General features: G+C 46.2%; 1 protein-coding gene across 2 annotated transcripts in view; it reads left to right on the top strand.

The window, feature by feature from the left end:
- The window catches only part of LOC142902221 (uncharacterized), a 40,038-nt gene that overhangs the window by 14,879 nt on the left and 10,031 nt on the right, over positions 1-15,128 (top strand). For both annotated transcript variants that reach the window (XM_076047109.1, XM_076047107.1), the window contains exons 7-9: positions 9,799-9,945; positions 10,203-10,534; positions 10,626-14,087. In XM_076047109.1, the coding sequence (XP_075903224.1) occupies positions 9,799-9,945; positions 10,203-10,534; positions 10,626-14,087 (3,941 nt within the window). The remainder of the gene's footprint in view (positions 1-9,798; positions 9,946-10,202; positions 10,535-10,625; positions 14,088-15,128) is intronic.

Here is a 15,128-nt window from a genome sequence, read left to right as displayed (position 1 = left end):
AATGAAGGGGCCCGCAGCCACGGCACTCACTAAATGCCTTTCTGATGAGAGGCGCGAGGAGACAGCAGGTGCAGGGTGGGCCTCCCAGGGACCCAGATTGAAGAGCAGGAAGTCAGGGTGTGGTGGGGGAGGGGCTCGGGGGCAGTGGCCCCGCCCCTCCGCCTCCAGCTGATCTCGGCCCACTGTGTCATCACTGCCGTGTGACAGGAGTTGTGATTTATTTTTCCATTTCTTTTTTTTTGCCTTTGAGCAAATTTTTCTCTTCTTGAAATATTCTTTACTCTGCGTCATTTGAGGCATTTCTTAAAGTTGGTTGGTTTTTTTTTGTTTTAGCATTGACAACAGGTATCAGGACTTTACAGATTTTTCTGTATCAATGGAAAAAGTTGCTCTAATTCTCCAAGATGATGTCATTCCCTATGAGCTTCATGGTTCTTGCAATTTTACCGGATCTTGTCTAGAGAAAGTTTAAACAGATGCTAATTATTCTATTATTATTAATATTTATTATTATTATTTTGTAAATTTCTTTGCTTTGCTGTAACATTTTGAACCAACCTCCGAACCCCCTTTTATTATTATTTCTGGTTTTGTCTTGTCTTCTTCATGTTCTTTGGCTATTTTATTTTGCCTTGTACTATTATGGTCCATGTCTTGTGTTGTTATGATTGTAAAATGTTAATTAAGAAAGAAATAGTTTGGGGAGGGCCTTCATTACAACAGGTTCTAACGAGAGACATGTAGTGGTGCATCTCCATTAACTTTCAGTGATATTTATGTCTCACCACCATCATCACCACCATCATCACCACCATTATCATCATCGTCCTCGTCCTCGTTACCATCGCTGTCCTCCCCAACGCTCCTTCTTTTTCTGTTTCTTTCCTCCTCCTCCACCCATGGCTTCCGCGTTGCTCCGAGGGCAAACAAATAAACAAAACAAAACATTTATACACTCAGCACTCACTGGCATCTGGGCGCCTGCATCCCTGCATCCCTGCACTCACAGCTGAGTGAGTGCGGCATGTGGAGAGGGTCCATATGAGAGAAACAGACACAAAAGACATTTGGGCTTCTTGATTTTTTTATTTTTCCTCTCCAAACTTCTTTTACCCCCCCCACCATTTTGTCTCTTTATTCAAAGAAAAAAAAAAAAGCTTCATAAGCTGTTAATGCTCTTTGTGTATGTGTGTGTGTGTGTGTGTGTGTGTGTGCTACTGCCAGTGCAGGCGAGCGCAAGCGCGCCAGAGATGTGTGTGTGTGTGTGTGTGTGTGTGTGTGTGTGTGTGTGTGCGCGCGCCTGGTTTTGAGCAGGGTGGCGTCAGCCCGCTCCTTGCCACCCCATTTGCTGTAGCCGCACCGCTGTGATCACAGACAGACGTATCAATCAAAGCTGGCTTGATGGATTCATCAGGGCGGCGGAAGCGTCGCCCGAGAAGAGCTCGCCACTCTGCGTTCTGACGGAAGAGGGTATGCAAAGAGCCTAAATGGATGAACGCTTGATTAATTCTTTGCCGGGGACGCCGGCGACAGCGGGAAATGTGTTTTTGCTTTGACTGTGTTTGCATGGGAATTTAGCTGCGCGCGCGGGGCGTGAGTTATGAGGCCCCGGCTCTGCACCTGAGGCTATTGTGCATAATGACGGCAGGTTGGGAGAACCGCAAGCAGCCGCTAAAGACTCGCTACCTGTGGAGCCAAGACAGCCAGAGAGGGGGCGCCGAGTGTGCGTGTGTGCGCGTGTGTGTGTGTGTGTGTGTGTGTGTGTAGACTGGGGCCTTGCGCGGGAGAAAAATGAAGCAGGCGAGACGAGTGTTTGAAGGGAAGAAGTTGGAGATGAGAAAGTTTGGAGTGTCAGGTGTGGGAGGGGAAATTAGAGACGTGCCGGCGGGAGATTTGGAGGAAGTTGAGGTTGAAAAAATGGAAAGAAGGTTTCACAGTGTGAAGCGTTCCTTAGTCATGAAATACATTTAAATGTAAATACGAATAAATACAGCTGTATGTTTGTGCTTGGATAAAATCGCAGTAAGCAGGTTATTTTAGCGCAGTGTGTAATGAATGGGCACTGTCACAACTGCATACTTTTTTTTTTATTTAATTAAGTTTGAATTAAGTTAATTTTGAAAATTGCCCAAAACATATTTCCTTTGTAACGCACAGATTTAATTCATAAAGTAATTTACCGTAACTCACTTATTGATCCTTGATCATTATATATCAATACTCTGAAAACAGTTCTACCGCAGGAGGTGTAAAATTATTATATATATTTTTTTTTGGCACGCTCCTTATCTCATGTAAAACCCATAGTTCAGTCATTTGTGATGTCACTAAGGGCATTGATGCCTCTCCTAGGTTAGCGACCAAACCAAAATGTTCAACATTTTTATTTTATCTTCAAGTTTCCAAAGGGAGTAATTACTAAAGAACGGCAAAAAGGTTTCGGAAACATGAATCAGTGATTCGCTACCCTCAAAATTTATTTGAGGGTAGCCTCCAATATTTTTTGTGCCTAATATCACATGATTAGAATGTAACAAACTCATTCTTATTTCATAATGGGGCTACTACCATTAAAAAAAAAGAACAAAAAAGCCCTGATCTCAATAGAAAATACTTCACTTTGACGCAGTTTAAAGAGTTTAAGTCTACATATGTGGCACAGCAAAAAATGTATCTTTCTGGAAATCCAGCAAGTGTTTTTTTTTATTTTTTGCAAAAATGAAATTCCCATGAAAAGTAAGTACAGCGGCGATGCGACAGAGAGTTTACAGAGAAAACGCAGCTGACGGAGATGAGAGTGATTTCTAGGCGAGGACGCTGAGGTTCTTGGGCGACAGTTAGCGGAGTGGATTTTGATAGCTAATGTGTTGGTAATTTATAAGGAAAGGCAATCTGTGTATCTGGGGGGGGGGGGGGGGGGGGGGGTTGGAGGTTGGGGATATGGGGAGGAAGAGGGGGGCAGAGGGGGGAGGGGGTGAGGAGGGCTGCCAATATGAGTAGTAATTTACTCCGTTAAGAGCCAAATGGCAGACAGACTGTCGCCCTGCGTGTTATCTGGGAGATTTGCACTCTGCTCGTTTTCTGACTACATCTTCTCCAACTCTGTGTGTGTGTGTGTGTGTGTGTGTGTGTGTGTGTGTGTGTGTGTGTGTGTGTGTGTGTGTGAGAGAGAGAGAGAGAGAGAGCATTTGTGTGCTGTTTGTGCCATATGCACACAGTCGGGTGGTAACTTTATAGTATCGACATCATTTAAGCACTTCTTGCGCTGTACACCATAAAGAATATACATTGTTTTGTGTTGCTGTTGTTGTAGTTGTTTCTTCACTGGAGCTTTATGTGTATATACTGATGTGTGTTTGTTTGCATCGTGTCTTACTTTGCCGTGTGTCCCTGCGCCAGTGTGTGTTGCCTCACGCGCCGTTCTTTGTTTGTGCCTTTGCGCCCGTGTGAGTGAATATGTATGTTTTAACGAATCTTGGGAGGCTTCATTGCACTCATCAGGATATCGGCGTTGAGAAATGGCAGTGTCAGTGAAGTGACACTTGTGTGTGCGTGCATGCGTGTGTGTGTGTTGGTGTGTACATGCCCGAGGATTGATGGGCCCGGGTGTGACAGCCGCCATATTGTGTGGAGAGAGAAAGAGAGAGAGAAAGAAAGGATGGAGGGATGGAGGGAGGATTCGGGGAAGAGCTGCTGAAGCTGCCTCATCCTCACAGGTTAATATTGACACAGCCTGGGCAGATAGAGCGCCTGCAGCGCTCATCAATCACTTTCACTGGACCCATACAAATGCATTCACACACACACACACACACACACACACACACACACACACACACACACACACACGCACACGGGCACAGGCCCAAGCAGAAAGGGAGGCCACACACACACTGGCTGTCAGACACTGTAAGCCCTATGGCAAAATGCAAAAAAAACCCCAAAACACTTTTAAAGTCTCACCAAACAAAACGTGAGGGTCAGGATAAACAGACACGAGACGCTTCCCCCGCAGGAAGATCGCCCAACTCTGCTCGCTTTTTGCCGAGACTGCGGCATCACTTTTGTTTAAAAGTTCCTCCTACTTACGCCCGGCGACGACGGCAATTTTCCAGAACTTTCCAAAGCAAACAGTTGCACAGCAAATCTAGATTAATCAAGCAAATATGTTTTCCAAAGCATCACTTTGCATACTCTGTGTGTAACCCGGCATTATGGTTTCCATAACACTGTTGTTAATCATTTCAAAAGAAAGAGAAAGCAAGTTCCCTCAACAAACAAAACAATTAATTAATGCAACTTTCTGTCCATCAATCACTGCGCCTGTCACTGAATTACCATAATCTGTGCATGGTGGTGGTTTTAAAAGCAAACAGTTAATTTCCAAACAATAAATCACAAATTGTCTTTCCACCCCTCTGTGCGCCGTGACAGCTCCGTCTTTCATTGCCACAGATGAAGGCTCACTTGAAACCACTTCAGCTCTTCCAAAAAACAGAAAGAACGTGGTGAAAGGCAGGGGTCTAACAAAGTTTCTTCTGAGCCTGTAAAGAACCCTGGTTTCTGGTAAAACAACAGCAAAAGTGTGTTTGGCACTTGAAGTGGCTGAACTCTTTAAAATCATAGCATTTGTTCGAGAGTCAACAGAAACAAAAGCAAACTTAAAAACAGTCTAAAAAAAAGTTTTTATCATCTTATATTGCACTCTAACATGATTATATTCTCGATAAATTTGCAGAGCTTTCAAAGTATAACAAACTTTTTCTTCTCTTTTTGATATAAACTTTTTTTTTTTTTATTTTTGTACAGCGCTAAATCACAGCCAAAGGCGTCTCAAAGCGCTTTATACAATCAGAGAGAACCAACCGGGCCCCCGGAGCAAGCAAGATGCGACAGTGGCTGGGAAAAACTCCCCTGTGGGAAGAAACCTAGGGCAGAACCAGACTCCAGAGGGCGATCATCTGCCTATGAGTAGTTGGGGTGAAGTAGAAAGATAGAGGAGAGACAGAGAAAGAGAGAAAGGAGCAGAGTGAGCCAGGGTGGCAGACAGGACAGAGTGAAAAACAGATACACCAACCAGGCAAAACGGATATAAACACAAAGAATAGGAACTAATTCAAGGCTGCTGTCCATGTGGAGTGTAAGTGTCCATGCTTTGGAAGGCAAGAGCCTAGCTCGATGGACAATCTGCCGATAGGACTAGTCCAGGTCTTAAGCGTGGCGGTGGGATGAAGCGATGACAGCAAGACCCCCAGGACAGCACAATCCAGCTCCTGGCGCAGTGGTCATCACCTGCCGGGGACACAGAGACTGCGGCAGTATCATGCATATCGAGCATACTGTACAAAGCATAATGAGAGCTTGGACAGAGTGGATAGAGTAAAAGATTGGATAGAGTAAAAGATTGATTGGGTGAGGAGAGTGATAAAGGTTCCGCCTGCACAGAGCAACGATCCCTGTAACGGGAGCGAAAGATCTCCCTCCACGGCGTAAGCCTACAGCAGCTTAACTGACAGTGGATGGAGTCTAACTATAAGCTTTAAGAAAAAGGAAAGTCTTAAGTCTACTCCTAAATAAACTAACTGTGTCTGCCCCCCTCACCGAGGCTGGAAGATGGTTCCAAAATAGAGGTGCCAGGAAACTGAAACACCTACCTCCTGATCTAACTCTAGAAATTTTTGGGATAACTAAAAGACCTGAATCCTCAGAGCGAAGGGCTCTTGGAGGATGATAAAGTTCAATGAGTTCCCTAATATAAGAAGGAGCCTGAGAATGAAGAGCTTTGTAAGTTAAAACTAGAATCTTAAATTCAATTCTAAATTTGACAGGCAGCCAATGCAAGGAAGCTAAAATTGGAGTAATATGCTGCCTCCTTCTAGTTCCGGTTAACAATCGTGCCGCGGAGTTTTGGATTAACTGTAATGTCCTAAGGGATGAATTTGGGCATCCTGCTAGTACCGAGTTACAGTAATCTAGCCTAGACGTAACAAAAGCATGGATTATTTTTTCCGCATCTTTGAAGGACAAAAAACTTCGAATTTTGGCAATGTTTCTTAAGTGGAAGAAAGCTGACCTCCCTACATTCTGTATATGAGAATTAAAGGTCAGGTCCTGATCAAATGTGACTCCTAGGTTCCGCACGGTAGAACTGGGTGTAGTACCAAATAGACCACTTTGTCCATCAAAAACTCTGTCCCTACTCTCTCGCGATCCAAATATAATGACCTCAGTTTTGTCGGAATTAAGCAACAGGAAATTCTGTGTCATCCAAGTTCTGACATCACGAAGACAAGATTCCAATTTGGCCAACTGATGAGCCTCGTTTGCCTTAAAAGAAAAGTACAACTGTGTGTCATCTGCGTAAGAATGGAAACTGATGCTATGCTTTCTGATGATGTCACCAAGAGGTGACATGTAGATGTTGAAGAGGAGTGGCCCAAGTACAGATCCTTGCGGGACACCATGACTAACCCTCCTACGTTCTGACGAATGATTATGAACATGAACAAACTGAAAACGGTCAGACAAGTAAGATCCAAACCAGTCCAAGGCGCGATCCTTGATGCCGATAGTATCTTCTAATCTCCTAAGAAGAATGCTGTGGTCAACTGTATCAAATGCTGCACTGAGATCTAGGAGGACCAGAACAGAGAGAAGACCTTTGTCAGATGCACACAAGAGGTCATTACTTACCTTAAGCAATGCAGTTTCAGTGCTGTGACCAACTCTGAAGCCAGACTGAAAAGCCTCAAGTAGATTGTTGTCGTTCAAGAAGTCCACAAGCTGCCTAGCAACAACTTTTTCTAAGATCTTGGAGAGAAACGGAAGGTTCGAGATTGGCCTATAATTTGAAAGCACACTCGAGTCCAAATTGGGTTTTTTGATCAGAGGCTTGATTACAGCCACCTTGAAAGCATGAGGGACAAAACCTGTTGATAGAGAGTGATTAATAATTCTAAGAATGACACAATGAAGCAATGGGGAAACCTCCTTGAGAAGCCTGGTTGGAATTGGGTCCAGAAGACTGGTGGTCGACTTAGCAGAGGAGACAAGAGAATCAAGTTCCGAGAGTCCAACTTGCTGAAAACTCCCGAAATACACACTGGGGTTGCCATGTTGAGAAAGATCTGCCATGTGACCTGTGGAAGACAAAGAAGACAAAGAAGACGAGGAATTCCCAATCTCAGTTCTGATACCTTCTACTTTTTGCTGGAAGAAGTTCAGGAAATCGTTGCTTGACAGGCCAGTAGGGACGCATGGCTCAACATACTGATGGCTCCTCGTCAGCTTAGCAACTGTACTAAATAAAAACTTTGGGTTGTTCTTGTTAGAGTCAATAAGAGCAGAAAAGTAGGAAGTTCTACTGATACGCAGGGCCTTTTTATAGGACCTAAAGCAATCCTGCCAAGTCTTGAAGGATGAAGCTGTTTTTGACGAACGCCAAGTTCTCTCAAGCCTTCGCAAATTTTGTTTTAATTTGCGAGTAGAGGAAGTAAACCAAGGGGCTGATCGATCCTGCCTTTTCATACTTACCTTATAAGGGGCAAGATCATCCAATGTTGATTTCAGAATACAAGAAAAGCGATCTGTCAAGGAGTCCAGATCAAGATCAGTCAAGTGGGTGGGGGGAGAGGCCGGAAGCATGTCAAGAGGTACAAGGGCATCAAGCAGATCAGGAAGCCTCTCCTTAAATTCAGCAACAACAGAGTCCGAAATGTTTCTACTCATTATAGACCTTGCTTGGGGAATGTGATCCGCTACAATAAAGCCGAAAGTGATCAGAAAGTGGTCAGACAAAACGTCGTTTCGGGGAAAGATTGTCAGCTGCTCTACACCAAGTCCAAAAGTGAGCACAAGATCCAAAGTATGACTATGCTTATGAGTGGGTACATTCACAACTTGAAGGAAGCCTAAGGAGTCGAGGATAGATTTGAAATGAGAACTCAGACTGTCACTCTCAATGTCGACATGAATATTAAAATCTCCAATCACTATGATCTTGTCTTTAGTCAATGCTAAAGTAGACAAAAACTCTGAAAATTCATCTAAGAAAGAAGAATATGGACCGGGGGGACGGTAGACAACAATGAATTCAACGGAATCTGCCTGCCTATCAGGTGACAACGAAATAGACATCGCTAAACTCTCAAATGAACTATAAATAGAATGAGCCTTGAGATTGACTAACAAATTGGAATTATAAATAGCTGCAACGCCACCTCCTCGACCACTATCACGAGCCTTATGAGTATTAATATGACTAGGAGGAGTGGCTTCATTAAGACTAAAATATTCATCTTGACGTAGCCATGTCTCTGTGAGGCCGAAAATATCAACACTATGTTCACTAATCAAATCATTAACTAAAACTGCCTTGGAATGTAGAGACCTAATGTTAAGAAGGCCACATTTCACCATTTTGTTTGTGGGAGCCCCTGGAGCCCCCTTATTTCTACAATCTATTCGAACTAGGTTACTATGATCTATTGGAGATTTGCACAGTATAAGAGGTTTGGAGGTGCGAGGGACCGACACAACTTCTATTGGAAAAGACTGGCAGGGCTTCGGGGACTTACTAACGGCTGGGGACGGCAGTGAGAGAAGCCCAGAGTAGCGTATAGGACTACAACTCTGTTGCCTGGTCTCCACCCTGGAGCGTCAGTGAGTGGAAGCTAAAATTTTAACTATATTGCTAGATAAGAGAGCTGCACCTTCCCGGGTGGGATGAATGCCATCCCTCCTAACAAGACCAGGCTTGCCCCAGAAAGGCTTCCAGTTATCTACAAAGCCCACCGAGTTATTGGGACACCACCCTGACAGCCAACGGTGAAAAGATGACATGCGGCTAAACATCTCATCATTCCTAACATTTGGCAAGGGGCCAGAGAAAACTACTTCGTCCGACATGGTCTGAGCAAATGCGCACACCGAAGCTATGTTTAACTTAGTGACCTCGGACGATTTCAGGCGTGCATCATTGAAACCACAGTGAATTACAATCCGCCTAAATCTCCGTTTATTCTTAGCCATTAACTTTAAATGCCCTTCAATATCGCCCGCCCTGGCCCCGGGGATGCACTTCACTGTGGCCGATGGCTGTCCTAGGTTAACATGCCTCACTATAGACGAACCGATCACCAGAGTGTCAATCTCAGTCGGCGTGCTGCTGAGTGGAGCAAACTTATTCGAGACATGGACGGAGGGGGCCTGGTGCTGAGAATGGTGGTGGTGCCCGGCAGGCTTGTTAAGGCTACGCTTCCTCCTGACAGTCACCCAACCGACCTTTCCCGGCTGCTCGGGAGCCGCGAAGGGAGGGGAACTAGTGGGACCTAGAGACTCCGACGCTACGCTAGCGAATGAACGCTCCGCTCCAGCTAAGCTAACCCTACTAGCTACAGGACTACTATGCTCGAAGGAGCGAAGTCGTTCCTCAAGCTGGCTAAGTCTCGCCTCAAGCGCTAACATAGTACTACATTTAACACACATCCCTGACTCGGTAATTGAGGACGAGCTAAAGCTAAGCATCTGGCAGTGTGAGCAAGAAAAGACGGGAGGAGAGAGAGGAGGGACAGAGGAGAGGTGAGAGGGAGAAGCCATGGCTTCGACTGTGCTTATGCAAACAGATAGAGATAGGTGTATTGAGAAGATACTAAATAATTTGGAGAACGATCACCTTTTAAGAGAAAACAGTCCAGTGGTTCGCTCAGTCAGAGCTCAAGCTCAGGAGCGGCGTGGCTGGCTGGCCGGCTGTGCTGTCGCCTCCTGTGTGGCAATCATGCCAGTCCTGATCCATGTCAGGACTGGCATGATTGCGTAGATGGGCTCAGACTCTTCTGTGAGGACCGTGGCTATGACGGCCTCGTCATCCTATTGTCCATCTGGGACAAACGTCACCACCGCCAGCAGCTGGCTGTCTACTCACACAACACAGACATCTTAAACCAGGTAAAAGCAGAAAGAGCTACTGTATATGCTGTAAGACTATTCGGGAACTCCACTGTTTGTGTTCAGATAGAATGGTGTTGGTTTTGGCTTGATGCTAAGCTATGCCACTTTACTGCTGACTGAAGCTTGTGGTACCATAAAGACAATAGACTGCTATCAACCCTCTTAATCCTTAGCATGTAACAGATATTTTTTAATATCTAAAACAGCACTTTAAAAAGTTCATAAACTGACGCGCACTTGGCTCGTGTTTGCAGATCTGTTGTGAGTTGGAAGAGTCATCCAGTTGGTCTCTTTCTGGCGAACTGGAGGCAGGGGAGAGTCTCCAGGTGTACCACATCCCCATCAACTCCTCGCCATCCTCCGGCACTCCTCCTATGTTAATAAAGGAAATACAGGACCTGCTCAAGGACTTTGTGGACAGGAGAACATCTGTGTTAGCCTGTCACCCGAGCAGTCGGACCTCCTCCACAGAAGGAGTGGCGGGCAGCATCGAGTTCTCCCAGGGGTCGTCCGGCATCAACGACATGGACGGCTCCGACAACGAAAGGGCTGAGGGAGCAAGTGGAGATGCAGAAGCGGCACCCAGGTAATCAAGTGTAGATCTCAATCTCACCCAGGTGATGTCAAAATCCTGTCTGTCACTTAGTTCACAAATACTTCGTTTTCCCCCCCTACAGCACGATAGTTGCAGAGAGCGTGGATTACTCAGGAGTTGTGGGAGCCGGTGCTACCGGGGAGCTCGTCAGCCCTGACAGTGGTATGACCACCATCCGAAGCAGCCGCTCCTCCAAGGAGAGTTCAGTGTTCCTCAGTGATGACAGTCCAGTGGGGGACCTCATGGCAGCAGGAGGTCCAGCAGCAGGGCCAGGGGTTCACTTCCTTAAGAATGCCTCGTCCATGGGCTTGTTGTCACTCTCCCCTCCGGTCCCGCCTGAGAGGAGGAAGCAGCGTCACAACAGAAACAAGAGTGACTTTGACTTGTTTAGTTTTGACCCACTGCATAACAACGAGCAGTCTTTGCCAACCGGAGGGGAACTGACAAACTTCAAATCCAGAGACGGAAAAGTAAGAGCAGAGAGTTCCAGCTTTTCAGAACTTGAAGAGCTGAACTTGCTCGATTTCTCTGCGTCTGGTTCATTTGGCAGACCTGATAGTAGAGGGTCTTTGGTTGACCCATATGGTCAAATCAACAGGAGTGACATGATTGACACTATGGTTCCTCCAACGCCAGTCAACAGTGTGGTAGGGAGCCGTCCACCCAGCAGTTGTGGAGTGAGGTTCTTTCCAGAAGATGTGATAGAAAGAATCAATGGCCTGCAGCACAAGGACAGCGTGTCGTCGTCACTGTCAGAGACGTGGGACGAGCAGGGATATGACTCACTCGGAGCTTTTTCCTCAGGGGATAACACCTGGAATAGGATCAAGGAGCGTGAAAGCCCTCTGAATATCATAGAGGAGGTTAGCGGAGGAGAAATGACACAGCAAGAAAGCAACACAGATGACCTACACGTGGACAGTAGCCACCAGAGGCCAAAGAGCCTTGAACCACAGCTCAGTCTGATCACTGAGCAGACGGGGTCATGTGACGAGTGGAACCCAGATTCAATACTGAAGGACCAGTGGAACCCTGTCACGATGACCTACCTGCAGTTGACGCCACCAGATGAGGACATGACCAAAAAAAACAGGATTGGTATCAGCGAGGGGAAAGACAAAACGGGCACAAGAAAGAAAACTCCCCTCAACACCTTAACACCTGACACTTCAAAAGAGGAGGAGGATGGAGTGCAAGGAAATAAAGGAGACAGGAAAATGGAACTGCTGGACTTCTGGGCCTATTCGGCTCAGAAAGGATTCCTCAAATCAGATAGCGGAACCACCACATCCTATCCTGAGTCTCTAGATATGTGGAACATGACAATAAGGGATGACAGTCTATCGCCTCTCACGACCCCTGACAACTTGTCTGAAAACTCAGGTTCTTTCTGTGCAGCACAGTCCAACGTGGATGCGCATGCTTCCTTGGAAAGTCCTCTCATCTTCTCTGACAGTGGAATGGCTATGTGGAACACCACCATACAAGAAGACAGCTCTTCTTCAGCAACAAGCCCTGAAGGAACCGAAATTGAAAAAGACTCCAGCGAGCTGAGACCAAAGGGCGCCGCTGATTTGGCCCAAACACGCACAAGCAAACAAGCAGAAGAGGACAAAACTATGGATAAGTGGAGAGGTAATGAACACAATGTGAAAATAATTATAGAGGCAGTTGAATGTAATGTAGAGGGTGACGAAATGGATCAAAATGACACCTGGAGTATTCAGAACCAACAGTTTGTCTTTGCATCCGAACATTTGGAAGATTTGAGTTCTAGTGATGTGTGTGAGATACCAGGTGCGAGGATGGTCACTTCCACTTCCGAATACGACAATGTAGGTGCTGAAACCTGGAGTCTGACGTCGTCCACTGAAAATTACACTGACACAATAGAACTGAAGGGTCAGTCGAGCCCCTTTGTGGCCGTGACAAAGCCCATTCAGATACGGAAGCATAATCAATACCAAAGGGGTGAGGGGAAGACGGAAGAGAGAGCGGCGCAAGAGCCTCCCAACCAGGTGTTCCTGTTTGACGTCCAAAGTGGTGGAAGTTCAGTTGAAAGTAAGTACGACAACATCAGCGTAGAGATGCCAAAGGACGATGACTGGGCTGAGCAACCCAGTGAGCACTCGCCATTTGTACTTGTAGACTTGTCCAGTGTTACTCAGAGCATCACACCCAGTCAAGAGTCGAGTCCAGGTGTTTGTGCTGCACGTCCATCACACTCAGACCAGTCGCAGTGCAGCTTTGGGGACTGGGACACTTTGGTCCCCCAGGAGCACGATGGACCTGGTCATACCCTATCATCTTGTGATCTGCAAGTCGAGAGGGTCTTCAGTAAAGGTGGGTCAGACCTTGATATCCAAGGTGGTCATGCTTTTGAGAGCCCGAAAAATGGGAACGGTGGAAGAATCGAGACAACGTCTCCAAGCCCTGGTTCCTGTGGCGAGCAGGATGCTTTGAAGCGCAGCTGTGACAGCCTTCACCCGGGCAGTCGCGATGATCTCAGGTCCAACTCTGATGGAGATTCTTCCTCAGGCCTGGAGATGGAATACATTATCGTGTCAGGGACAGTGAAAGAAGCGGAGAGAGAGTGGCATGACAGGCCCAGACAGATTGAAAGGCCGTCCAGAGGGAGAATGCAACCCATGGAGACCTTCACCATGCTGTCTCGTGCCGCCACTGTTCTGCAAAGCCAAGCACGAGCAGCACGACATGAGCGGCAGGAGAACGCAGAGCAAAGTCGAAAGACGACTGAAAATAATTTAGGTAGTCCTAGTGTATGTACGGAGCCAAGTGAAGCCGCCTCGTCAAGCCAGTGCACAGAAAGTCTTGACAGTGAATGTCACACGGTGCCAAAAGTCACAAGTCGGAGCTCGGACTCCAAATCTAACTGTGGCCAAACGAGGGAGGAAGACGGCGACGATAAATCGAGCATCGCAACCAGCTGCTTGTCTCCTTCATTACGGTATCCGTCCGATCACTTCCTGAAAACCAGAGAGGAGGTCTACGTCCACTCACAGATCTCGATGGAGGACTCGGATGAGGGTGGACAGTCACCCGTCGCGCCCCTACCGTGTCCCGCCAAGTTGGGCGACTTCCAAGTTTGGCGTGGTCAGTTGGAACAAAAGGACACGCCTCAAACTTCAAAGTCAAACTCTGAGGTGCACTCGCCGGTGCTCAGCAACAGTTCAGTGTCCCACACCAGCTCTGCAACTGGAACCCCGTTAAGTGAACGGAGTGTTTCTGCCGACAAAGGCCTCGGACTGCCGTTTTCTGGAGACTTGATGGAAGAGGAGAGTGACGCGGAAGAGCGAGACCAAGAGGGTAGAAGCCAGCCAGGAAAGGTGTCTGGAGACGAGAGGCAGCATTATGTGGAGGAAGTGAGTGGAGATGCTCCATTCCAGCCGGGTTTACAAAGTGACACGTTTGTGCACAGCGCAGCAGTTTACTGTGACGAGAAGCCGTGCAGCAGTCCATGGTCAGCTCAGCATCAGCTCGGAGACCACGGGGCATCTCAAGAGAGATATCCCCCAGTTTTAAGGTAAGCACTGTACATATAAATCAAATCTTCATTGCTGTACGTACCTGTATTTTCATCTGCAGTACGAGCTGGTAGGAAGTGAGGTGCAAAAAAAAACACAAAATAAAAATAACACCTCTGCTTTATATTCAAAATAAAAGACTGTCCACATATTTAGGTTTACCCCTCTGAGCGCAAACAATCATAAGGTTTACATACGTATTGGCCACTTTATCTTTATCTTTATCTTTAATCCTCAAAACATACCCATTCAATTACCTGTCAGTTTAGCTGCTCATTTGAAAAATGTTAACCTCATTTGAAGTGGGAAAAAAATGTTTTCATTCGTGGGTAATGGTGTTTAATTCTCAGGATTTCAATATAATTAAAGAAAGGATTGCCTTTTTAAAATTGAAAAAAAAAAGAAATCCTTATTAGTTTTGTTTTTGCATTGTTTGCTGTGACCATCCAGTCCTAGAAATGATGTGTAAGTGCTGGTGTGTGTATGAGTGTAAAAAGCTGTGGTGGATGTGTATGTGGGTATATTTGGTGTGTACGGCAGCGAGCTCTTTGATTTGCTGTGTGTGTGTGTGTGTGTGTTTGTGTTTGTGTGTGTAAATCTGTTTACGCCTCATTAAATATGCATTACCTGCCTCATTACAGCCAGAACTCCACTACAGCTAATAGAAACCGCTCCCATAGTGCTCTCACAAGGTGTGTGTGTGTGGGTGTGTGTGTGGGTGTGTGTGTGGGTGTGTGTGTGTCTGTGTGCGCACAAATAGGGCATGCAAGCTTATGTCTGTCTTGGTAGTTGATATGTCAGATATGTTCACACAAGTTTAACGTTACATCAGGGATGAGTTCATAAGATATTTATGTCTCAGTTGTGTTACTGTTGTTTAAATATACTTTTTTTGGCGGGGGGGACGGGGGGAACGGGGGGACGGGGGGCAGGTGTTTACAACTCCTACAGTAATTTTGCATACTGCTGAGACATATAAACACACTGTGTGTGCTCCTGAGAATGAACGCACACATGCACCATACAATTCCCTCCTCATA

This window comes from Nelusetta ayraudi, unplaced genomic scaffold, assembly GCF_046127955.1.
Source record: "Nelusetta ayraudi isolate G7.1 ecotype Tasmania unplaced genomic scaffold, CSIRO-AGI_Nayr_v1 ptg000092l, whole genome shotgun sequence".
Classification (NCBI taxonomy): Eukaryota; Metazoa; Chordata; class Actinopteri; order Tetraodontiformes; family Monacanthidae; genus Nelusetta; species Nelusetta ayraudi.
The sequence above is the reverse complement of the archived record's forward strand: the minus strand, read 5'-3'. Positions and strand labels throughout refer to the sequence as shown.